The sequence below is a fragment of the Cyanistes caeruleus genome, chromosome 2 (genome assembly GCF_971803275.1).
Source record: "Cyanistes caeruleus chromosome 2, bCyaCae1.hap1.1, whole genome shotgun sequence".
Taxonomy (NCBI): Eukaryota; Metazoa; Chordata; class Aves; order Passeriformes; family Paridae; genus Cyanistes; species Cyanistes caeruleus.
This window is the reverse complement of record NC_141702.1, coordinates 106134138-106159576: the sequence shown is the minus strand read 5'-3', so window position 1 is coordinate 106159576 and position 25439 is coordinate 106134138. Positions and strand designations below refer to the sequence as shown.

Sequence of the window (25439 nt, the reverse complement as noted above, 5' to 3'; positions counted from 1 at the left end):
CAAACCCTGAGAAAAGGCTCCCGCAGGGGCTCGGCAACTTTCGGATCTGCTCCCTGGTGCTCACACCCAGCCCTTGAGGAGAGTCCCCAGCATGGAGGGACCCCTCACCCAGCCTCTCGCCGCGGCGCCCCAGGCCCGACGCTGACACCCCTGGCGAGGCCGGCGGGCAGCCACGGCCGGCACACAGCGATCCCGGGCAGCTCGGCCCGGGGACAGAGCTCCTCGGGGCTGCCCCGGGCGCTGCGGCGGCACTCAGGGACAGCGGGGGGACAGCGGGGGGACGGCCGGTTCCCCCGCGGGGAGGGCCCGGCCGCCGCCCCGCCCGGCCCGGCCGGGCCGCGGCGCTGAGTGGGCCCCGCGGCGCGGAGCGGAGCGGCGGGCGGGACGCCACGGGGCGGGGCGGGACGCGGCGGCCGAGCCCGGCGAGACAGCGGCGGAAAGTGCCACGACTCCACACGGCCGCGGCGGCGAGGAGGGACCGCGACCCGGCACGGGTGGGTAGGGGCGGCGGCGGCCCTTCCTTCCGTCCTTCCTTCCCCCGGCCCCTTCCCCGGGCAGCTCTTCCGCGATCCCCCCGCGCTGCCCCCGGCTCTCGGCTCGCCGGGAGCGGGCTGGGAGCGCCGGGCGCGGAGCCGAGCCCCGCGGGCAGCGGCGGCGGTGCCGGCCCGGGGCGGGCTCCGTGAGGCGGGGGCCGGGCGGATGAATGGCCCCGAGCGCGGAATGGCGGCGTGTGCGGGCAGGGCGAGGTCCGGGCCCCGCGCTGCCCCCGGCCCCCAGCGCCGCCGTCCTGCCCCAGCGCCGGCCGGATGACAATTACTAATCTGATTAACCGCGCTTACAGACGGCCCCGCCGCTCGGGCCGCTGTCCCTTGTCCCCTTTTATCCCTTAACTAAGCACCCCCCCCGACAAAACTCTGCTGGCGGCCGGAGCCCCCCGGCAGCGCGGGGATTTCAGACGGAGACATGGAGCCCAGCAGCGGGGACGCCCCCGCCCAGCGCGGCTCTCTCCAGCCGGGACAGCAGCAGCCTTGCCGCGGCTCTGCCCCGCTCCTCGCCCTGCCAGGGAAGCGGTCCAGCGGAAGAGCGTGTGCTGCACACGTGGCTGAGCGGGATGCAGGAGTGTCCGCGCTTGGAATGCCTGCTCTCACCTTCGTCGAAGCCCCGCACCAGCGGGAAATAACTGGAAGGAGTCGGGGCTACCTGGGATGTGAGCCCCAGGGAGGAGCTGGTGAGGACCGGCATCCAAGTGCCTCTTGGGACCAGGGAGGGGAGAGAAGATTTTTAATAGCCACTGCAGAGTTTAGTCAAGCTGCAGCTGTGCTGTGGTGCTGTTACACTCTTCTCCTATGTACACATGTATTTTCTGCCTGTTTTCTCACTCCTGGGCTCAGGAAGGGAGCTGGCAGCGCTGCTGGCAAGCACAAGCCAGCTGGCTGCTGCTGCCAGAGCTAATGGAGCACTAAGACACGTTCAATTAAGTCGAGCTATAACAGTTAATGATGGGCTGATCTGGAGTTGCTGCGTAGAGTAGGACATGCTGCTGGGAGGCTGGAAATGCACAGCCACTTACACAGAAAATGTATTTAAACAGAGGCTGCTGGCAATGTGGGCAGGATCTGCTCAAGGCGTGCAGGCTTTTCTCGTTTGTTTTTAATTTTTGTCTCTCTCTATTGCAACAGGGCGGAGAGAAAAACTCCAGGAGTATCTGGTGTTTGTTTTTATCTGCTGGCAGTGCTGTTGCTTTCTCCTGCTGCTGGGCTGCTGTGCTGTTCACAGGATCAGGCCTCCCAGTTCCCTCATCCATGCCCTTTCCCTCCTTTTTTTAAGCTGCTGGGATATGTAGAGGAAGGGATGCTGCAGGTGCATCACAGGCAGGCATTGCTGTGGGTTATGCAGAGCCCATCTGTGTGAACCCAGTTCTCTCTCTGCCCTCTGACCCCTCCTCACCCCTCCTGCATTGCTGTAAACTGAGATGCCACCTTCACACTATGGCAAAGTGGAAGCCTTGGATTGCAGGGGGGACAGTGTCCTGCTTGCAAAGAGCATCTTTTCCTGTCTGCAGCACCTGTCGACACCAGGAGGAGATAACATATTTTCCTTTGGCTGTGGAAAGAAGTAAGGTTTCTGTAGTTACTGCACAAGCTGACTCTTCCATTGCCCCTGCCTGCCTGTTGTGTGGCCTGGGTGATTTAAACCAGGGTTGGTGGAGGGCTGGGTCTTAAAGAGGCTGAATTCCCATGGATTTCATGTGTGGTCACAAAAGGGAGGACAGGCTGAGCAGGTGGCACGGTTCCAGCCTGGTTTTTGACACAGCTGTCAGTGACAAATGTGACCACAAGACACAGAGCACGGCCCTGGTGCTGTCATGTCATGTGTCTGTGGGTTGGTTCATCCTGGAAATTGTTTAGTGCTGAAAAACCAGCAAGGCTGAGTGCTTTTCTGGTTCTGCTTCCTTAGGGCGAGTTGGACTTTTGCTCAGGTCAGACAGGGGTGGCTGCGTGTGCAGGGAGGTGAGGGAGTTCAGGTCTCTTGGGCTGTTATCTGGGATTTTGGGAAGCTTGATGGATAACAAGAAAAAGCCTCAGGAGTGGAAGAGTCAGAGCACAGCATTTCAGCCAGCTCCTTTATGTGAGAAGGCCAAGTGAAATACCAGTTGTCCATCTTATTCCTGTTCTGAAGGTGGGGGAAAGCTTTATCTGGACAAGCTGTTTTGGGGAAGGACTTTGTGTATGGAAGTATTAGATGATTTCTGCTGTTTTGGCTGGGAGAGGAGTGGAGGATGCTCCACAAACTTCATGGAAGTCAATGTGCAATCCAGTGTTGGATATGAACTCAGTGTTTTGAGCATGGATTCTGATAACTGCTGGTGTCCACCCACCTCTTGGGCACACGACCCTCTCCCAAGCAGATGGAAAAATGCCATCGTAGGAGTGATGTCCCGTGGAGCACCAGAAGCTACAGAAGGGAGGATCCTGAAGTTTTTGGGCCTCTGCAAAGCGTGGCTGTCAGTGTGAGACTACCTTTGGTGCCCTGTTCTGCCATGTCCTCGCTAAGATATTTTCCAGGTGGGAAGCATGGAGGGCTTTCCTGCCAAAGGACACATGTGCTTGTGAGGGGGATGGTGTCTTGCTGTGCAAATCCAGAGCAAACTTCCAGCCCTTGGAAGGGCAAAGGTGGCAAGGTCAGGAAATGTCAAAGCAGAGCTTCTCTCCTGGGTGCTAACACCGCGGGACAAATGCTTCTGGCATCTCTGCACCAGGAAGTTTCTGTAGGAAGACTTTTCCTTATCCCCCAAATGGCAAGGCTAGCCTGGCTTGGTTTAAGTGTGTGTGGCTGTCTCTGCAGTGCTGGAGAGATGGGCTCTTCCCTGAACAAGTTGTTGGGCTGGTCGTGCCAAGTCCCGACCACAGGAGGAACCCTACAGGTAGAACTCGCTCCTCGGAGTCAGCACCGGGGCTGCGGGGCACGAGCCTTGGGACAGGACCAAGGTTTGCCATGAGAGCTCTGCTGGCAGTGATTGCTTCCTGGCTGGCTCCTCTCACTCCTGCCTGTGGGTTTTCTGCGGGCACATCTGTCCTTGGGAGCAGCGTGGGGCTCCCCTGGTCGAGCAGTGGGAGCTTGGATGGCCTCTCTGAGCATCTTGGCTGCTTTCAGGAGGAGCTCTGGCAGCTGCCATGGCTCTTCTGCAGGTCCACAGCTCCTCAGTGCTCTCAGCTGCTTTGTTCCTATATTGCTTTTGTTTTGCTGGGAAGGACTTTAGTGCTCATTTACATCCTTATCTCACCCTGGCTTTAGAGCAGGAGGCAAGGTACAGGCGGCTTTTACTGCAGCCAGTGGGGCTGGGTGAGGCTCTCTGCAAGGGAGAGAGGGTATGGGGGCTCTGGAGGGGCTTCTGGGGGGACAGTCCTGTGGGGTGAGGTGTGGGGTAGGCACACAGCTCTGGTGCTGTGATGCCACATCCAGCACTGCCATCTCACCCAGCTCACCACCCCTGTCTCTGTCCTCTCATCCATCCTCCGGAGTGGAGACCGGGATTTCTACCCCCATTGCCATCCCCTCCTGGTGGGCTCCATCGGTGGGCTTTTGAGGGTGGCAGTACCAGCTGCTGGGGTTGGAGTGCATTTGTCAGCACTTGGGGATGCCCTTGCCCCAAGCTGGAGCAGCAGATTTTTATCTAGATTTGAAGCTGTGGTGCTGTGAGGTCAAGAAGGTCTTATTTCTACAACTATGTTGGGGTTGCTGGGTGAGGCATGTAGGTCACCTTGTTCTGGCCCTAAAACAGCTCCTGGGTGCTTTGGTGTAGCCTTAAACCCAGCATAAGATCATGGGTATGTGTTCTCCACCCCTACTTTTTACTTACTGACAGGGAGAGGAATTCCAGTCCTTTTCACCCTGTGGGTTAGGAATTATCTGTCTGTCCCGGTTGGGACCATCCCAAAGCAATGCTCCCTAGTCAGGAGGCAATGACTTGGCACCAGCTGTGCTGGGATAGAGTGGGATGAGGGCATTTAAGTGCAAAATGGCCAGGGTAGATGTGAAATAGTAGTAAGTGATGCCTGTAGTATCAGCTGGGATCTCCAGCCGTGCCCTGGGGTAGAAAATTGGCCCTGACAGGGCTGGCTGGTTCCAGCTGGCATGGAGAGCCCTCCTGCCTGCCAGCTTCTCTCTCTGCTGCTTTACCTGGGGTGCCTGGAGAGGTGGGCAGGGAGAGCTGGGCTGCTGCTCAGAACATCCCTTCCCAGGCAGATTGAGTGTCTCCAGTGGGAGATTTGCAGCTCCTCCCAGCTCTGCAGCCCCTGCTTGGGTGCCGGAGATGAGTTTTCACTGTACTGTCCCCACCTCGAGTAGCTTTGTGCTGCAGATCGAAGTTTGCTGCTCCAGCTCTTACAAAGAAAGGGCCTCTGAGGTGTCTCCCTGCAAGCACTGAGTTTTGAAAAAGATGCTGATATCCTTAGTTTTATTCTTATTTTTGCCTCCTCCCCTTCCAGCCCCTCCCTCCTCAACCCACAACCCCTTAAAGAGGAAATTTGATAATGTCAACAGTTAAGTGTGGGGATGAGAACTCCTGGTAGCTGAGGACTTTCTGCATTTTGCTTGTTCTGTTCTGATTAACAATGATGAAGAACCACAGCCATGGCAACTCCTGGAAAGTGTCCCTTCCCAGATTTACTGCCTGACACCAGCATCTGGGGGATTGTCAGCCACCTCAGAGCCATGTGGAAGTGATGCCCTGGTGGATGGGCCAGCAGAAATTTGCTTTGAAACCAGGATGGGTTCAAATAGCCATTAAGAGGAGTGGAGATAGCATCTCTCCCCAGGTGTGGCTGAACCCTGCTTGCCAGACCTCAGAGCAGGCAGTGTGGTCTCTGCTGCTGCTCAGCAGTGTACAGCTGGCAAAGGGAAGAGGGAAGGGCTGCTGCAAAGGTTTCTCCTCCCAGGGGGATACTTTATTCCAGAGATGACACATGGATATGCATCTGGGTGCAGTGAAAAAGCCAGGTGCTCCAGGGAAAGCCCAGATTTTGGCCAACCTGCTCCCAGCAGTCTGGAAATCTGTCTTACTGCTGCAGGTATGGCTTAGGGTCATACAGAACCACCCCACTGGACATAGAATGAGGATTGTGGCTGTCTCTTGATTGCATCCCTGTTTATAAATTCCTTCTCTTTGGTTCTTCTGGAGACGAAATTGAGTCACTGAGGTACAACTGGACCTCTGTGCATGGGCACTGTAGCAGAGGAGCTCAAATTTGTGGGTGTGCAGGCAGGTCAGCCTGAGCCCTGTGAATGTGGAGTGTTCCTCTTCCCAGTGCATGGTGCCATGGGAAGACACGGATGCCCACGTGAAGATACTGCTCAGAAAAGCCATTGCATTTCTTTCCTCCCCTCCTGCCCCTAACTGTTGCCCTGGTGTCTTGCAGGCACAGAGGAGTGAGGCAGGATGGATGTGTACGACCCTCAGACGCTGGGTGTTATGGTCTTTGGAGGCTTCATGGTGATCTCGGCCATCGGCATCTTCCTGGTGTCCACCTTCTCCATGAAGGAGACGTCTTACGAGGAAGCCTTGGCCAAGCAACGCAAGGAGCTTGAGAAGGCCCAGCAGCAGAAATTAGAGAAAAAGAAGAAGGAGAAAGCAGTTGAGAAAAAAGGAAAAGCGAAGAAAAAGGAAGAGAAACCGAATGGGAAGATCCCAGAGCAGCAGCTTACTCAGGAAGTGACGGACCCTCCCAAGGAGGTGGTTCCTGAGCCCACTGTGGTGCCTGAGCCTGTGACAATTGAGACTCCAATTGCAGCGGTGGCAGTTGTCCCCCAGGAAAAGGAGAAACCTGTTCCATCACCTAAGGAGAAGAGGAAGAAAGAGAAGAAGGTGGCAAAGGTAGAGCCTGCTCCTAGCCCGGTGTTGGCTCCACCCCCGGTCAGCGTCCCCAAAAGTTCTCCCGTGCGGGAGGTGGCCCCTAAGGAGGTTCCTGTTGTGGCAGTGCCCCCAGTTGGCACTCAGCAAAGTGCTCCGGTCATCAGCTCTGTCACCCTCAAGAAAACCGAGGCTCTTCCAGCCCAGGAGGATCAGAAGCATGATGGACCTGCCAAGAAAAAGGCTGCATCCAAGAAGAAGAGCGAGCCAGGTAAGGCCAAATGCCTCTGTCTATATCCCTTTGGTCCAGCACACGGGCGTTGGAGAGTTACAGGTTCCTCTGGGATTTGCTGTTGTGCTGTGGGATCTGCACATGGGAATGAATGAGTGGTGCATGTCCCTGTCCTGGGAGAGGGAGAGCTGCACATCTGGGTGGGAAGCCTGGATGAGGTGTTTTCCCCATAGAACCCTGACTGTTAAAAGTGCAGAGGAGCTCTCCCACACTTCTGTGTGCAGCTGGGTCACTTCTAGCCTTTCCTCCTCCTTTGGTGGAGGTGACAAAGGATTCTTCAGGCAGAGAGGTTTGATGGAGTTTTATACTGCAGGTGATTGATCACAGAGTAATTAGAGGGAAGTGATTTTGGGTCTCCCACACTGAAGGGAAAACTTGCCCATCATCAGTCATGCCTCGCTTGATTGACTCAAGAGGCGGAAGAGATCAGGTGGTCCTGAACTCTGCAGAGTATTAAAAGGTGTAGGGAGGGGAAAATCAGCTTTCTGGCTGGATTCTTGCCTCTCATTGTACCAGTGGGAGCAGTTTGGGATTTATTTTTGGTTAAGTGATAATTACAGGCACTAAAAATGTGAGTGCTTTCAGACCTGTGTGAGGGTTCCCATGTAGACACGTGGGAGAAATCTCTCAGGTGTTCTCAAAGATGTCATGTGATGTGCATTTCTTTCTTTCTTTACCTAAAATATCCCCAACCCACCTAACTAAAAGACAACCCTTCTTACTGCCCTTCTGCAGCACATCCAGACCTGCTGTGCAGCCTGGCAGTTTCCACACCCATGTTTTGGAAGAGGGCCTGCCACTCAGCAGGGCGTTTGCAGCTGCTGGGCTTCAAGGATGGGTTAAACTCCTTGAATCTGCCCTTCTGAGGGAAGGATTTTACTGGAGGCCATCTCCAGACGGGGATGGGGTTTGGAACGATTGGAGAAGCTGCTCCTGCAGGGCACTGCAGGGGTGGTGCTGGGGAAAGTGGAGGTGACTGGTTTGTTGTGTGCACCCGTGTGAAAAGCATGGCCCTAAATCCAAGCTGTAACAGCTGAGGGAATGTGGCTGGGAGATGAACTTTTAGCATTTGTTAGGCTGGGAGGTTTTTGGGTGCTCCAAACTTAAATTCCCTTGGGTATGATGGGCCAATCCTGCATGTCCTGAAAGCAAAGAGTGATGTCTTAGCTGCTCCTGTGGGATTTTGCAAGGGAAATCTCTTGGTAGGATTTGTGCCCTGAAGCCATCTGCAGTTTGCCCAATGTGTTTTGAGCAGCTGTGGTCTCTCCTCCTCAAATGCAAAGGAGCAAATTATTCTGTGGCAGATAAAAATGGGTGTTCAAAGTGTTCAAGAACATGTCCACAGCACTGAAACAGATGGCAAAACTGACAGGAATGCCTCGGGGTGTTTTTCTGCCACAACTCCACCTGGAGAAGGGCGGAATTCCGCTTGGTGTGTCCCTGCACTCAGCAGGACTGAGCCAGGGGATGATGCCATGTGCTGTCCTGCAGCCCTGCAGTTGCCAGCATGAGTCCAGGGTGAGCCAAGCCTGGGGCCCTGGCTGCACACGGGGGTGGAGCTGCCCTGGCTGTGCTGCTGGGAAGGGCCGTGGCTGCGGACACAGACTCGGCTGCTGCCAGGGCTTGGCACTGCCATCCCAAATGGATCTACCAGAGATCACTTAGCAGTTACTGTCACTGGCCAAACAGACTCCACCTGGGGAAAACTAATTTATTCCCCATTAAAATAGATGAGAAACAGAGATTTTTTTAGAAATTGAAACAACGCCTTCCTCCCCGCCCTTATTCCCAGGCTCAGCTTCACTCCTTCCCTCCTGACTGCTCTACCCCCCATCCCTGAGTGGTGCTGGAGGATGGGGACTGTGGTCAGTTTGTTACAACCACTCTCTGCAGCTCTTTCCTCCTCACACCTTTCCCCTGCTCCACTCTGGGGCCTTCCATGGGCTGCAGTTCTTTGGGAGGAACCTGTTCTGAAGGAACCTGTTCCAGCATGGGGTCCATTCTCTAGAGGAGAATCTCTGCTCCAGCAGCTGCAGCACCTCCTCCTCCTCCTTTGAACCTTGCTGCTTGGGGCATCCAAAGCTTTGTATTCAAGAGACTCTGGTGTTAATGACTTAAGGGGCTCTGGAGCTACTGGACTCCAAACTGCTTTTCCTTCTGTGATTTTCTAGGAAAATGAGCCCACTGGGCCATAGATAGATGCAGGAACCCCTAAACCACTGCCTGCCACCCTCTGTGTATCGTGACCACATGCACTGAGGTCCTACAACAGCATCATGGTCCCTGGTGCTCCCTGGCTTTTCCAGGTTAGCAGGGGAAGGGTTGGAGTCATGTTGCTCCCTTAGCAAAGAGCTGGAACAAATTTGGCTGGTGAAAGGTGGGAGATGACCTTGCTGTCACCAGCACTGCCATGTGGGGTGATGTCTTTCAGCAAGGTTGTATTTTGGTGTGGTCCCGCTTCTGATGCCCGAAATGTCTGAGCCCCCTGGCATTGGCAAAGCTGTCCCAGCTCCTGCTGAGAATCCCTCACTTTGGTAGAGCGTGATGGCAGGTGCTGGGACCGGTTGTTGAGCAGGCAGAGCTGGCAGCTGACCCAAGGAGCACGTGTGTGGTGTCATCTCCAGCACTTTTCCTGCTGTTCTCATTCGGAGAGGTACCAACTGCGGCTCTGGAAATCTGTGTGGATGATGGTTTGGGATGGCAGCTGTGGGGTTGGAGCCAGCTGAGAAGATACAGTATTTCTGCTGCTGTCCCCAGAAGTCCCAATCCCTGCTCTGTCCTCCCTAGCACCTACGGATTCGGATGGGGCCCTGTACCTGCCCTACAAGACTCTGGTGTCCACAGTCAGCAGCATGGTGTTCAGTGAGGGGGAGGCCCAGCAGCTCATCGAGATCCTGACGGAGAAAGCAGGGATCATCCAGGACACCTGGCACACGGTAGGGCTCTGCCAGGGCTCTGCTGAGCCTCAGGAAGTGCAAGGGGAGGGAAGGCACCCCATCTTCAGGCAGGCTGGCCCTGAGGGTGTCTTGGAGAACGGAGCTGAATTTTCCCCTGGAGCAGAGGGCGGGATATCGTGTGTGTGGGGTGGAGGGGATGGGCCTGAGGGTCCCCCCTGATGTGCCACCCCATGCTGGCAGGCCACGCAGAAGGGTGACCCCGTTGCTGTCCTGAAACGCCAGCTGGAGGAGAAGGAGAAGCAGCTCTCTGCCGAGCAGGAGGATGCAGCTGCTGCCAGGAACAAACTGCGGGAGCTGAGCAAGGTAAGCCCTGTGTGGCCCTCCTGGCACCCCTGGTGTGGCCTCTGCTCATGGTGGCTCTCCATGTGCCTCCTGCTCCCCACATCTCACCCCCTGTTGGGGCTCTTGGGACCCCTTCACCTGTTGGCTGTTTTCTTCCCAAAAGGGGGAGGAGATCCCCCTCTACCCTCCTCACTTGGGCCTGCTCCAGTTTGGGGAGGTGCCAGCCCAAAGAGCCACAGGCTAGTGCCCATTGACAGCCATGGGAAAAGCAGGGGAAAACCCTTTCTGTAAGAGACTGCAGCTTCTCCTTCAGGAAGAAAAGCAAATCCTTCCTCATTTCAGCTCCCCTGAGATGAGATGATGCCTTTATAAGGAAGGAACCTGATCCTATTTACAGTGCCCTTCCCTGACTCAGCCCCCTGCCTCCACCTCTTTTTGGGTGTTGGAGGTGGAACAGATCCCCGCCATGCTGAACTTGAGGCTGTCAAGTCCATCTGCTTAATTTTTTCTGCTTTTCCCCAAACGTTGTGTGATGTTATTTATCCTGGAAGAGGAAAATAAAATTCCAGGCTGTCTTACTCCTTTCTCTTAGCTGGCCCAACATGGAACAACAGTGGCATCCAGTGGCCACAGAGCCCAAAACAAAATGCAGGAGGAAATGTAAGTGCTAAATGTACCTGGGCATGGGGGCAGCAATGAAAGGGCTAAACTTTGTAGTCTGCTGAGCTAGGAGGCCACATCCTCTTAAAATGGGGAAACATGTGCTCTGAGGACTAACTGGGGGCCTCCTTTCCTGGAAGGAGCTGTCAGCTGAGCGGGCCAAGGCGGTGGCCATGGAGGGCAAGCTGAAGGAGCAGCTGCTGGCCCGCGAGCGGGAGATTGTGGCGGTGCAGGCACGGATGCAGGCCAGCTACCAGGACCATGTCAGCGAGACCCAGCAGCTCCAGGGCAAGGTGAGCCCCAGGCTGTGCTCTGCACCTGCCTCCTTCCTCTGCCAGCTGGCTGCTGGTGGCAGATGTGTGACCTTCTGGAGAAGGCTGAGCTGCAGGAGGGGGCGAGAGCCTTGGGGAGGGGTGAGACCCTGCGGTGCTCCTGGGTGCCCAAGTTCCCCCCCAAACCCCTTTAAGGCCCCCCTAAATACCTCTTAAACTCCCCCAAAATCTCTCCCAAACCCCTTCAGGTCCCCTACACCCTTCTAAGACCCACTTGCTGCCCCCTAAACTCCCCAAATACCTCCCCAACCCCTCTAAGTCCCCTCCAAACCTCTTTGGAGAAGAGCCACGTTGGAGCATCTTCCTGGGATGTCACACCCCTGAGAGCTGTCATCATCAGCAGACACTCCCCAGACACTCCTGCTCATCCTGGGCTTAGACAGGGGCAGCAAAAGGGCTGGTGGTGGCATTAACCCCTCTTGGGCTCCTCTAGATCCGAACTCTGCAGGAACAGCTGGAGAACGGTCCCAACACGCAGCTGGCTCGCCTGCAGCAGGAGAACTCCATCCTGAGGGATGCCCTCAACCAGGCTACCAGCCAGATGGAAAGCAAGTAAGGCTGGGAGGAGGGGCAGAGCCTGGGGCTGCCCTCTGGCAGACCTTGGCTTGGCCACCCCCTTTCCCAAAGGTACTTCTACAGACACCCCAAACATCTGGAGGAAGAGGAGGGAATGGGGAAGGAAGAGCTTGCCAAATGGCTTCTGGGGGTGCACCAGGAGAAACAAGGATGTTCTTCCCAAGTGAAAGGGCAGGGAATCCCTCTCTCCCTTAGGATCACCTGTGCTGATGCCAGAACCAACAGGCAGTGGAGGAGGGAGAGGGGATCAGAGGTACTGTGGTGGTTTTCCCCCCCTAGGGGAGCTCATAGTTTCAAACTTGAGAAGACGTGCAGCTGGCTCTTTGATGGGAGTGATGCTGCAGAGAACAGAGCCCAGCCCAGTGTGTGCAGAACAAATAGGAGCTAGGTGGAAGAATTTCACACTCCTTTTTATGCACAGTCTGAAATGACTGGTGATTAACAGCAGGCAAATAATTACAGAGTGGACTCCAGCTGTTGTAGTGCTTCCTCTTGTGTCTGGGAACACAGAGCCATGTGTCCTCTACTTCATGAGAAAGGAATGTCTCCTGTGACTGAAACAGGACTTTTTCAAAGTGTTTTGTTGGCTCTTTCCATCCCCTCCCTGAAGGACCAGGAGTGTCCTAGAAACAGGCAAACAAAGTTCACCATTTCAAGTCCTGTATCAGGCCCACAGGAGGATGTGTTTCCCCCCAACCAACACCAGAGAGGCTTGGCTGTTCTGTGGGCTGAAGTAACCTTGCTTCTGTTGCTGCAGGCAAAATGCTGAGCTGGCCAAGTTGAGGCAGGAGTGCAACAAGCTGATGAAAGAGCTGTCTGAGAAGTCAGAGGTGTTGCAGCAAGAGGAGCAGCAGAGGAAGAGCTGGGAGATCAAAGCAGCGGCTTTGGAGAAGCGAATCGAGCAGCTGCAGGTCAGGCAGGCGCCGGGAAAGCCTCTCCCCTTGCAGAGATGGGTGGCTAAATGGCAGGGGATGCATGCACTTGGCCATGGGAAGGGCTAGGAGGGAGATGAATGTCCCTGTCTGGGAAGGAAGCTGCCTGGCAGGCTTCCTAATTGCTCTCCCTTCCATTAGCTTGTCACATTCCCTGTGCCCCTTGTGTAGCATCACCATCAGAGCCCAGGGAGCAGGATGCCCTGGTTGAAGCCATTCCTCTGCAGGTGCTAAATCTCTCTCTCTCTCTCTCTCTCTCTCTCTCTCTCTCTCTCTCTCAAACTCAGATGGTTTTAAGCTTGTTGCTCTCTCTCCCTGGTGCAGGAGATGGAGCTTGTGGCTTTTTTGGTTGCCAGTAGGGAGTGGCTGGGTTTGGGGTTTTTAGGGGTGTTGAAAGGACACCTCCCAAGCAGAGGCTCTGAGCACCCAGAGGTCTGTTGCTGGCAGGCAGGCTGTACTCACACAGGCAGGAACATCTTCTTGGGATGCTGACAGTGCTCCTGCTGGGATCCTTCTGGGATGTTGCTAAGCTCTGTGCTGGGAGCATTAATCCTGGTGTAGCAGACAAAGTGAGGGATGTCCTTCAGGAATCTGCTGTGTTCTCTGGATTGCTTTGGCCTCTTCAAGAAGGGGCTGTGGTGGAGGAGACCTTTATCTGCCAAAATAGTTTTGTAGAGGAGTTCCTAGAGCAAGGGACCTTCCAAATCCTTGCTCTGAATTTTTTTGTGTGCTTGAGGATGTGTCTCTCTTTTGGGTGGGCTGCATTTGGCTCCTGCTGCTTTTGCAGGTGAGGAGCAAGGAGTGTGATGTGAGCAGACAGCTGGTGTGAGGGCAGGAGCTTGCTTCCCTGGCTCAAAGCAGGAGCTCCTAGACATACTTTTGGGAGAACTCCAAGGCTGTTAACTTGCTGCACACTTTAATGCTCATTAAATAAATCACAATAGCTGGAATACTCTAAAGTCAGGGGTGTGCTTAAGGTGCTAGGGAGAATATGTTCCACAGTAACACCTGGAGCCCTGAGCTGAGGATATTGAGTCAAATCCTCAAAAACCAGAGCAGACCTGCTTTCCTGGTGGTGCTGAAAGTATCCCTTGGACAGAGATAGGTCTTCTAGTTTACCTTTTCCTGTCCCAGCCATGCAAAACAATTTTTCTCCCTCTGCAAGGATGCGACTTTTACCTGTAAAACTGCAATTACTCCTCCTCCTCCTTTGCCTTCCCCCTCAAAATGCCTGCCCTGGCCAGGCCTGTTCCTTGCTGCTTTCTGTGGTGGAAAATAAAAAGTATTCCCTGGCTGAAACGGCACAGAAAATTCCTCCACTTGTGGAAACGTGGTTGGGTGTCTCTGTTCTGCAAAGCCTTGTGCCAGCACCTCTTCCTGCTGGGCTGGGGTGGTTTGAACCAGGGCTCTAAGAGGTTTCTCAGAGCTCTCCAGAGGGGAGGTTGGCCATGGAATTGGCCCAGGACCGAGACATTTGGGTATTGTCTCCTTCCCAATGTGAGGGCTGGCACGGGATAAAATGTGAGCACAAGGCAGGGTGCTTCGTGCTCAGGGGGAGCCTGGTGGGAGGATGACTTTAATCCACCAAAACACAGCTTAAAAATAAGATTATGTGGCACGTGAGGCTTTGCTTCAAACTGGCTGGGGTGTCTGTCACGCTGCAGGAAACCTTCTCTTCCTGCCATGCAGGCTTACCAACGGGAGGCAGAGGTGATGCTGCAGAAGAGGCTGGATGAGGTCAGCGACGAGCTCCGCAAAACCCAAAGCAGCTACAAGAGCCTGTTGGCAGATGCAGAGAAGACCAAAGGGCAGCAGCAGAGCATTGCTGGTGAGGAACTGGGATCAGCATGGGGAGGGCTGTAGGGCAGACTGCAGACTTTAAGAGCTTGGAGGAGCCAGCTGGGGAAGTAGATCCAGGGATGAGTTAGGCTGCCTGGTGTTGGTGTGAGCAAGGCAGGGGCTGGTCCGTGGTTCTGTCCCAGGATGTTACTCCACTGCCTCTCTCCTGTGCTGTCCTGCATCCCTGCCTGCCCTTTGCCTCCTCAGTGCATCCATGGCCAAGGCTTCTTTGGCTAAGGTCCTGTGTGGACAGAGCAGGATGGGGAGTCTCCAGGTTTGTTTGCACCTGCACTGAAGTGTTTGTCACCCTTCCCTCCAACAGAACTGCAGGGCAAGCTGCTGAGCTCCGAGGCAGAGGTTAAAAGTAAGCTGCTGGAGTTGGACAGTGTGAAAGGGAAACTGCAGGATGCCAGCTCAGAGAATACAAAGCTCCTGGAGAGGATCAAGTCCATCGAAGCCCTGCTGGAGGCAGGCCAGATGCGGGAGGCAGAAAAAGACAGAGACCTGCAGGTTGTGTGCTGGTTTAATTGGGGTGGGAGGAGGGGAGTGGGTGACCCTGTGTACACAGTCCCTGAGTTATCTTTGCTCTGGGATGCCACAGAAAGGGCTGAGCTGTATCACATGCCTGGGGCAGGTAATCAAAGTGCTTTCTCTCTTCCAGGCAGCCAATGAAGCAGAAATGAAGCAGTTGCAGTCAAGGTGGGTCCAGGTGCACATCTTGCAGTGGCATCTCCAGCTTCCTGTCCATGTGTCCCAGGCTTCCTCGATCCCTGAACCTGTGGCTGAGGGCTTCCTGCCTTCCAGGCAGGCTTGGGGCTGCCCAGCTGGGAAGTGAAGGTCAATCCTGGCCAGCAGTGCTGTTTAAAATGCTAATTTGCTCTGTTTCTGGCCCCGTATATCAGCCAGTCCATTCTGAAGTAAAACCGAACTGCTGGCAGGCACATGGAGTCTGACCACTCCTGCAGAACAGGAGGTTCTGCTGGTGCTGGTGCTGGGTCTGGGATGTCTCTGGTCCAAGTCCCTGCTCAAGGCTGGGCCAACCAGAGGAAGGTTTTTTTAAAATGTTTCCAGGTATCTCCAGGGATGGAGATTCACCACCACTCTGGGTCCCTGTTCCAGCGTTTGATAACCTCTTCCCCCACCTCCCAGCACAGAAAGGTTTCCTGGTGTTTAACTGGAGTTCCCTTGTCATGAGTCCTGCCTGTTGTTCCTTGTCCATGTGCTGGGCACCTCCAAGAAGGACCAGACTCTGCATGGGGGGGAAGATTTCTCAGATGCCCTCGTTGCCAGCAACCCTCTGTTGCATCCAGCATCCCTCTAAAGGAAAACAGCTGTTGAGTTGTCCTGAGACCCCAAGAGACTTGTGTAGTTCTTGTCAAGGGCCTGAACCTTGGTTTGCCCAAGCTGAGAGTCCCTTCAGGGGGATCTGAGGGTGTGGAGGGAACCTGCAGCTTTCTGCTGTCTACTTGGCAGCCCTGATTTAGAGTTGCTCAAGATTGTGGGATGATACTTCCAAAATACAGAGCTGTGGGCTCTCTCAGCCTAATGAGCCACAAACAGGAGCAGTCCCAGCTGTGCAAGCCAGAATTCCTGGCCTTTGCGTCAGGTTGCTTCTTCCTCTTTTTGTGTGTGTACAGCCAGCCAGTTACTTGATTGCTTTTTATTGCTGGTAAGGGGGTAGAAAAACTAGATCCCACTCCAGTATTGCCATGGCTGTGGTTTTTAGTCCTGCTCCCTCTTCCTCCTGCTGTGTGTAGATCCCAGAGCAGACCAGGATAGGAAGGGCTGTGGTCTCCGTCTCGGGAGCTTGCTGCCCGTGAGGGAGGTGACTGCTCAGGCTCACTCCTGCATCCTGCCCTTCCAGACTCCAGGAGAAGACAAACCAGCTCTCAGCCTTGGAAAGGGAAGCCACACAGCTTCGGGAGGCAGTGGAGCAACAGAAGGTGAAAAACGACGTAAGTGAGTGACGGACAACCCATCGTGGTCACCTTCTGATGGCTCCAGGGTGTGGCCAGAGGCTCTTCCAGCCCCACAGAGCCCTGGAGGCATTGCCTCGTCTGCCAGAGAGCAGGAATACCCCTGGCAGGCTGTGCAGCTGGAGCTGGTGGGCTGCCTGAGGTGACATGGCTGTCCCTTGTTCTCTCTGAAGGTTTAGGACCTGCTAAGCCAGAGAGATCCTACACTGGTAGGGCCAAGGCAATCTCTGAGAAGGCTCCTTCACACCTTCCTGCTCCTCATCCCCCTACTGTAATGTTGTGTCACTTGTGTGGAGGCCACCTTGCATCCCTGCACTTGGCCTGTGTCCCCAGCAGGCATCCTGAACATACTTCTGGAGCTCCTGCCCCATCCAGGGCACTGCCAGAGCAGTGGGGGTGTGTGGAGCCACCGGGAAGATACAGGAGAAAGGAATGAGTGTGGGCATGGGATGGAACACTCCTGACCAAACTCAGTTCCCTGAGCAGAGGCTTTGAAATCCCCTGCAGTGCCAGCAAGTAGCTTGGTGGCCCTTGGCATGGCTTGTGGCTTATTGCCTTCCCTGTGTGGTCTCCACAGGACCTTCGGAAAAAGAACTGGAAGGCAATGGAAGCACTGACCACGGTGGAGAAGGCGTGTGAGGAGAAACTGCTTGCTGCTACTAAAGCAAAGGTGAGCCTGGCATTTCCCTGGTGTTGGAAGGGAAACATTCAGCTTCCCCAAACCACTAGGGAGGCCTGCCCTGGGCTGCCTGCCTGCTTAGGAACAGTGCTGGCCCAAATCTTCTGCAAGCTTCTCCAAAATTTTTCTTGAGGGCAGTGCTGGTACTGGTCATGGTTGGGGAACCAGGGAGATAGTTGAACTGGAAGTGATGTTTTTGTGGTTCCCAGCACCAGCAGTTTGCTGTGTTGGTTGGTTTCCCCAGCCCTGTAGGCACAGAAAAGCAGGACCAGTGTTGTCAGGCTGGCCAGCAGGTGCCCAAGGCCTCCATCCATTGCAGTTTGTCCCTCTTTCAGGAAGAGCTGGCCCAGCAGCTGGACGCGCTCCAGACACGAACCAAGCAGACGCTCCTCTCTGCCCTCCCCGGAGTCACCTTGTCCTCAGAGCAGGTGGGACAGGCTTCCTCAGACCCCCCCAGAGCCTCCTCCACATGTGGAGAGATGTCTAAGCATCCTCCTTCTTCCTTGTTCTCTTTTTTCCAAACTCAGGATTATGACACGTGGCTACAGGAGTTCAAGGAGAAGACTGTGGGTGTGCTAAAGCAGCAGATGATCACAACAGAGCCACCAGTAAGTGAAGGCTGGAAAGTGGAGGGGCGAGGGTGTGCTGGAGGGTCACATGTTTCTACTTCTCATCTCTCTCTCTCTTTCCCTTACCTCTCCTTTTAGGATTCAGCTCTTAAATTAAAAGAGGCAGAGGAAGCACAAAGCACTTTACAAGCAGAATGTGAGCAGTACAGAACGATCCTCGCAGAGACAGTAAGCTCCTGCCCTTTGCACCGTATTGACTTCCCACTGGAAATCCCTCTGGAGAGGTCTCCTGTCAGCCCAGGCTGCCCATGAGCTCAGGGTGGGCATCCCGTGGTGTGTTGAGGCACTGCCCTGTGGTAGAGTATTTGTCAGTGAGACAGAGGAACAGGATAAAGGTGAATTTCTAGAGCTCTTCTTCAGCCTAAATGTGTTGGAAACCTTGCTGGTGGTGATGGAATGAGACACAGCAAGGCTCTGATGACTGGGTTGGTTGAGGCAGAATAGGGATTAGGAGCCCCCAGCCCCACCTGTTTCTAATTCTGTCACCTGTGGTCTGGCCCAAATCCTTGGAGAGGCTTTGAGTATGCCAAAGCTTCCAGCCCTTACAGTGCTCAGCTGTGTGGGGCTGGAGGAGGTTTGGGCTCAGCTGAGGCTTTGCCCACAGGAAGGGATGCTGCGAAACCTGCAGAAGAGCGTGGAGGAAGAGGAGCAGGTGTGGAAGGCAAAGCTGACAGCCTCTGAAGAGGAGCTCCAAAAGGTGCGTGTTGGTGCTCCTGGACACTTCCAGGAGAAGGGGATCTGTTTGCAATGAATTGGTTGGTGGCCCTCAGTGTTCCTGCCAGCTGTGAACACTGAGACACAGGAACTTCCTTTTCTCCCCAAATCTACCCCTCCTGTCACCAAGCCAGCTGACAAAAAGCCCACCTCATGTAGAATTCTTCCTCTTGAATGCAGAACTGAAATTGAACTATTTTCCATGGTCTGGCTGCTCCCCATCCGTCACATGGGGTTTTGGAGTTAACTGGGACTGCAGGGAGGTGGAGGAAGCTGTTGTACAAGAGATGTTTGATTTCTCAGCCCACTGTTGGCTCCTGCAGCACCAGCACTGCTGAGGGCTGGTGTAGGATTGCACAGGGTGACGTGGCCACTGGTGGTGTTCGTGATGGGAAGAACGTCTGGTGCCTAGAGCAGCTCCCAGAGCAATCCTGCCTCTTGGTGGAGAGGAGGTGAATCCCTCCTTTCCAAAAACTTCAGCATCTGCAGAGTCCTCTTCAAAAACCAGCCTGGGTTTAAGTGTTTTTTCTGGCAGCTTGGCCTCTCTCAGTAATGAAGTCCCTGCCACCTCACTGGAAAATTGCTGCTTCCAAACCAAAAAGTGCTTTCAGCAGGAAGCTTGTGCTGAGTCTGGTGCTGGTTTCTCGAGTGTTGAAACTTGACTGCAGCCACCTGAAACGCTGCAGGCAAGAGCTGTTGCCTTGCTCCACCATTTATGGCCTGTGTGTGTTAGACCTGTCCTCCCTGGGAAGGAGAGCTCCTCTGTGGAGCTCCCCTTGGGTGTCAGACCTGTTCCTGATGGGTACAGGATAAAGTGGGAAAGGTGGGAGTCAAACAGCAGCAAGTTTTTGATTGAGCTAAAGGTGCTCAGTATCCTTCTCTGATCATTTCTGCTTCAGTCACACCTGCAGCTGAAATCCCTGGAAGGCATGGTGGAGAAGTTGAAAGCAGATCTGCAGAGCACAGATCAGGTGAGGTTTTGTGGGGAGGGGAGGTCTCTGCATGGGTGCCAGAGAAGCACACGCTGTGCTTGGGTTGAGTCAGGCCCCATCTCCTGACTTGCCTTGGGGAGGGCAGACTTTAACCATAGGATGTTTGGGATGTGTTTGACCTCAATCAAGCCCCTCCTGCTTTCTTCTCTTTTCATGCAGCTAAAGGAATACACCTCTCTTCTGGAAACACAACTGGAAAATCACTTGGAGACAGCCAGCTCCGAGCGCCAGAACTACACAAAAGAAGTTGGAGCTGTAAGTGTGGAGGCTGCTGCCTTCTTCTAACCCTGACTCTGCACCCATGCACGTTTTGAGGATTTGAGAAGTGCCCTGGGCATCTGGGAAGTGCCCCAGGGATCTGTGGCTTTGCAAAGGAGGAGAAAACAGATGGAGATGGTTACTCCAGTCTGGGTTGTAGACTCCTAAAGGCAAGAGTCATGGGCAAGGTGATGGGTCAGGGAGATCTCAATGGAAGTGCTGTGCCCTGCTCCTGGCTGGCCTGTGTGGTCTCTGTGGCTCAGGTGAGACAGACCTGTCCCATGGCTGTCTCTGCTTGAGCAGGCATCAGCAGGCAGGTCAGCATGTGCTGACACCCTGACCTCTTTGGGAAGATATTGCATCATAAAAAATCTTCTTTGGGCCAAAGAGTTCCAAAGCCAAGTGCATAAAAGTAGGGTTTTTTTTTTGTTTTTTTCCCTTTCTTTTCCTCCTTGGCAGTTGAGGCAGCTCTTGTCAGAGTCCCAGGAGCAGCTGGAGGCAGCAAAGACTGAAACACAGAAGCAGAGCAAGGAGCTGGCTCTGGTAAGGAGGGACCCTGGGACTTGCCCTGCTGGGTCCTTGGGGCTGGTTTGCAGAGCAGCTGTGGGGCCAACACCCTTCCTGTGGGCTGAGGGAGGGCAGGAGGGCACAGCCATTGCATGGGCAGACCTGGTGCTGCTGGGGACCACACGTTCAGAGGCGATTGCTGGGACCCAGGAGGAGATTTTTGTTTGCCTGTCTTTCCTCCTGTGATGGGGCTGGGAAGGAAGGGAGAGCAGCAAGGCTTCTCAAGCTGGTGTGTAGCAGCAAAAACAGCTGCCCCATCAGTGGATACTTGTCACCACAACATCATCCCTGGGGCATTTGGGTATCCCTCCCTCCCTCCCCTCTGAGCAGATGAGGTAGGAGTGTGTGCTCTGCACCTGTGAGAGCTGCTGAACCTCCAGCTGCCCAGGTTAGATACCACTGTCCTGCTCTAGCAGAAACTGAGCTGGCTTTCCAAGCATTCCAGCTTGTGTGCAAGCCAAAAAGTGTCAGGCTTTATCTGTAGGCTCCTGGGGTTTGTGTGAAGGCTGTGGCACAGGGATGTGTCACTGAGCCAGGCTTGCTGCTCATCCCCCAGGTCAGGCAGCAGCTGAGTGAGGTGAAGAGCCATGTACAGGAGGAAGTAGTGGGGTTACAGGCTGAGCCAAGTGAGCCTGCACCCCTCAAGGTTAGGGTGCCGAGACCATTCCTGGGGATGCTCTGACCCTTAACCATGTTCCATGTCCTGTGTCACCGTCTCTCACTGCATGGAGAACTGCACACGACCCTGCTCAGGGCTGCCACAGCTGTGTTGTGCCCCAGCCTGTGCTGGGGGGAGCCAGCCCAGCACCCCCCATTAACCACGTGTCCTGTTCCCTTGGGGAACAAAGCAGGTGGCTTTCACCAGACTGTTCCCCTTGGGAGCCCCTGTCCTGGCATCAGGCTGGCAAGCTTTGGGGGACACAGGCAGGACATGCAGCGAGCCTGTGGGCCAGCACTGCCGTGTGACACTGCCCTGTAGGGTCAGAGTCTCCTCAGAGGAAGGGGACTACACCCTGACAGAGCTGTGCCCAGATCCCTTCCCAGCCAGGGAGGATGAGGATTACAGAGGTTTCATAAATCTTGCTGGAGCTGGGCTGAGGGCATTAGCAGCAGCTGTTCCCTTCCAGGCTGACACCTCTCACCAGTGGCAGGGCTCTTTCTCCTTTAATCCTGTTAACTGTGGATGGGTTATGGGGGCCTGCCAGACACATCTTTCTCTATGGGATGCCTCTCATCCCACATCCCAGCTGGTGCTGAGGAGCAAGCAAAATTGGGCAGTGCTAAGCCAGGCCCCAGGCTCGCCATCAGGAATCCCCAGGAGAGGGGGCATGCTGGTACCTACTGCCCTTTGGTGCCATGGGGAAAGCTGTTCTTATTTCTTCTGTCCAGCCCAGGTGTTTTGGCGATGTCCCTGCTAGCTCATTTCTTGAGTCTTTTTAAAATTTTATTTCTGGGTGTTTTCCCCTCTTCTCAACACAGTTGAAAACCCAGCTGGAGCAGAACGAAACGCTGGCAGAGAAGGAGCAAATGCTGCGGCAAAAGCTGGCACGGGAGCTGGAGGAGGTGGGTGTGGGGGAGGAGGATACCAGGGTTTGCAAAGCCTTCCTGGGTTCTTAGCTGCTAATGAAGCCCAAGAAATAATTTGAAGAATTAATCTGAAGGCTTTTCCCCATCACTGTCCACACCTCAGGCATCACTGTGAGACGTTCCCTCCTGCGTCTAAAGGACTTCTTACAGCAGCTGTGCTAAAGCCATGTGGCATCACTGGCCCCTCAAACTCAGCTCTCCCAGTCCCCCCATGTCTTGTGCCAGCTTTTTCCTTTGAGGGTTATGGGCTTTAGCTGGGTTTCCTGCTGCTCCAAGCAGGAAATGCCATCTCCCTGGTGGAAGCTGGATCAGCACAAGCAATGCCTTGTGTGTCAGTACCACCCAGCTCTTCAGCAGGACACACCCAGCCGGCACTCGGGGATGGCTGGAGCAGATGTGTGGGAGATGCCAGCACTGTTGGCTTCTGCCCTTACTGAGTGTCCCTTTCCAGGCCCAGAGCTTAGCATGCAGCTTGCAGGCAGAGCTGGAAAAGCTGAGACTGGCTGAACATGCAGCAGCTTCAGACAAGGAGGAGACCCAGCATCTCAAGGTGAGTTGGCTGTGCCACAACAGTGAAAGTCAGGTCTGAGCAGGACTACGGGTATGATTTGTCATTTCTGAGGACTGGGGAGCAAGGCCCATTGGTTACCCTGCAGGAGAGGGCTGAGAGCTCTGCTGTGGCTAGCTGACAACAGGGCCGCAGCCACTGCATCCCTGCAGGATGAGATCAGTGTGATGTCCTGAGCAAACACTCACAGGCTGGGCTTTTCATGCATTGGGAAACCATCCACACCTAGCCCAGGGCATCTCCAGGGAGCCAGGGAGAGCTTTGGGGGGTGCCTGTTGTCCCTGTTGAGGTGGGAACTGGGTGTTCCCCTGGCCTGTGGTCGTTGAGACAGCTTGATGCAGTCCTGAGGGGGCCTGAGGTGTTGTGAAGGGGTGAAGGTCACCAGGTGGCAAAGGGAGGCTCAGGCAGGTGCCTTCTTTTGACTGCTATGTAGGAAAGACTTGAAAAAGAAAAAAAATTAACAAAGGACCTGGGCCAGGCAGCCACCAAACTACAGGAGCTACTGAAGGTTACCCAGGACCAACTGTCCAAAGAGAGAGAAATGGTGAAGAAGTTGAAAGAACAGCTTCAGGAAACGGTACTGGTGGTGGCCATGTCCCTCCCCTTGATGCTGGTGGAGGCCCTGGGGCAGTGTGCAGCAGGCAGGAGTTCAGTAGTGCAGGCACAGTGGTCCTTGCTGCCAGAAACAGTTTGGGTGGCTTTTGGGAAATCCTGAGACCACATGAGATGGTGGTCAAGGTCCTCCCTGCCCCACAGGCAGGACATGGCCCATTTGTGAAATGCTTTGGGCCTTGAGCTGCCATGAGAATAAGGGTGAGGCCAAACAGAGTAACACACTTCTTTTTTTGTTCTCCAGGGGAAAGAGGACAGTTCAAAGGAAGGGACTTCAGTTTGACAAGTCTTCACCCTGGACCTTACAGTTAACTTACCAAAATGCCTTACACATTCCTAAAGATAAAAATTTATGCTAAATTTACTGTAGATAAAAGATACAAGCCATTAGTGACCCAAAACCTAGTTTTGAAACTTACAAGAAAACATACAAAAAAAAAAAATCCAACCAAAAAACCAACCAATAAACACTGCAGTTTGTAAGAAAAATCTTCTTACTTTTTTGTACAACTCTTCGGTTTCCTGGGGAGCTGCTGTGGCCACGCACTGGGGCTTCACCCTCCTGTTCCAGCAGAACCCACCAATGTGTGAAAAGGGAAGACTGTGTACATCAACCAGTGCAATTATAATTATATATTTTTTCCTTTTTTTCTTTTATTTTCTTTTTTTCTTTTTATTTTTGAGTGAAAGGAGTGTGAAAGTAAGACCCACCATGGAAGGATGCTCTCTTGGATGGGTGGCTCTTGGCATGTGTATTTCTGGGTGTTGATGCAATTAAAATGACGCAGTGAAGAGAGCTTGTCCTTGCTTTATTTTTCTTACAAGTTTGTTTGTGTTGGGTTTTTTAAGTTTGCAAGCCAGGTAGCACTTTGGTGTCACTAAAGAAGGACTCTGCTTTGGCCAGGAGCATATTCTTTATTCCCCCTTTTGCTGGCTGCGTCACAGAAGCCATCCCCTGGTTTCGATCCATTACAAGTAAAGGACAGACACAAATCCTTCCCACTGTTTTCCCACTGATGGTCCAGGGCTGGGCTGCCTGTGTGGGGTTTGGCAGAGGGACTGACATTTTGCCAATGCAGTAGGGGCATGGTGGGACAGGGACCATTACTCCTGCTTGCTTTAAACCCCAGTGCTCCCCTGTACTCTGTCCCTGTGGGTGCTCTGTGGTGGCCCTTGGTTACTGTCAGGCTCTCCAGCCCTCTGCTCTCCCTTGTTGCTTTGCTTTTTTTCTTTTCCCCCCTTTTTTCTTTTCTTTAATGGTTCTTTTATTGTTCTTTTTTTTTTCCCCCTTTATATTTTCAAGCTGGTTTCTTAGGAAATAGCAGAGGCCATGTGACAGCTTGGTGCCTTTCTCCCTACAATAAAGCTGCTGAGCCCAGTGCTGACATCAGCAGGGTTTGAGAGAGGGGAGGAAAAGGCCCCTTGGTCCCTCCAGTGTGTGCAAAGAGCCAAGGCCAGGATGGAGGATGAGGGGCAGACCTGCTTCCATTTTGTTCCTGGGGAAGGCCAGTGTGTGACCAACCCCTGTACTGCACACCAGAGACTCCACAGGACTGGGACATCCTGTCCCTCCCTCAGCACTGTGGCTTTTGGGGCCATGATGAAGGTGGGGGAGGACTGTGTGTGACTCAGCTGGGACCAGGTAAGAAAAAGAGCAAAGCAAATGGGGAGCTGAGAGCCAACCCTGCCCCCACCCTTGTGTGAGTCCCCCCACTCCCTGTCCCAGCACAGGTGGCAGATAGGGCTGCTCTCCCCATCCTCGAGGGACAAACTCAGGAAGCAGACCTCTGCCCCACAGCCAGGATTAGCCTGTGGTTTATCATCCTGGACTTTGTGGCACATGTAGAGGAATTCATGAATCAAGGCCCGCTGGCGACCTCAGCCTGTCAGCACTGTCACTTGCCCCAGCCCAGCATGCCTGACCTGTAGGATTGAAGCTCCCCAGAAGTGAGGGAATGCCTGCACTGTATTAGGATTGCACAAAACCCCCACCCAAGCCACAGGCTGGAGGGAGCTTTTGAGCGTGGCAGGGTGGCTCTCATCCCCAGGAGCCACAGAGAGGAAGGGCCCCGCAGCTGCAGGTGCCGGGAAGTGATGCAGTTCCTCTGGTTTTGCAGTTTTTTGTTTTTGCAACAATTCTTTCCTTTGTTGTGCGCTCCTGTGCAGACAGCAGATACCCAGGCCTGCCCCCAAGGCAGTAACAGACCCCAAAACAGCCAGTGCAAGAAGTGCAGTCAGTGTTCCAAGTGCACTGTGGAACAGGTTGGCTCCAGTGGGACTCCAAAGGCTGCCCCACGACAGGTCCAGTGTCCCCAGCCCCAGGGCACATGATGCCCTTCTGACACACAAAGCCAAGCTGGCTGTTGTAGGAAGAAAGAGGACTGTTCTTGTGAAGCAAAGCTGAAATAATTCTTTTTGGGGAAAAGACATTTAGCAGATGTTTTTTTGCACCTGGAATGGTACTGTTGCCATTGTTTAATTCTCTTGGCACCTTAATGGAAGGGGAAGGACATCCAGAGGGGCCAGCAGAAAGCCACACCTTGCCCAAGAGCACATGGAGCTGAGGCCTGGCCTGCCCCTGCTCTCCCCACAGCTGGTGGGATTTTGACATGTGCCCACCCAGTGTCACCTCCTTTCC

At 54.3% G+C, this 25439-nt stretch overlaps 1 protein-coding gene across 5 annotated transcripts; it reads left to right on the top strand.

Moving 5' to 3' along the window:
* The first annotated feature begins 357 nt into the window (after positions 1-357).
* Positions 358-23597, top strand: RRBP1 (ribosome binding protein 1). Of its 5 annotated transcripts, XM_086878911.1 has the most exons (24): positions 382-494; positions 5919-6620; positions 9429-9577; positions 9779-9901; positions 10681-10833; positions 11306-11424; positions 12206-12359; positions 14070-14208; positions 14542-14729; positions 14881-14918; positions 16084-16174; positions 16773-16865; positions 17210-17302; positions 17402-17482; positions 17582-17671; positions 18108-18200; positions 19117-19188; positions 19369-19464; positions 19927-20010; positions 20591-20680; positions 21514-21597; positions 22073-22171; positions 22623-22766; positions 23046-23590. In XM_086878911.1, exons 2-24 carry the CDS (start codon positions 5939-5941, stop codon positions 23082-23084), a joined length of 2994 nt encoding a protein of 997 aa, XP_086735037.1. In that variant the 5' UTR covers positions 382-494; positions 5919-5938; the 3' UTR covers positions 23085-23590. The 5 variants fall into 5 exon arrangements, with proteins under 5 accessions (XP_086735032.1, XP_086735034.1, XP_086735033.1 ...); XM_086878906.1 differs by lacking the exon at positions 20591-20680 and having other exon boundaries at positions 358-494; positions 23046-23597; XM_086878908.1 differs by lacking the exons at positions 20591-20680; positions 22623-22766 and having other exon boundaries at positions 365-494; positions 23046-23597.
* Positions 23598-25439: the final 1842 nt, after the last annotated feature.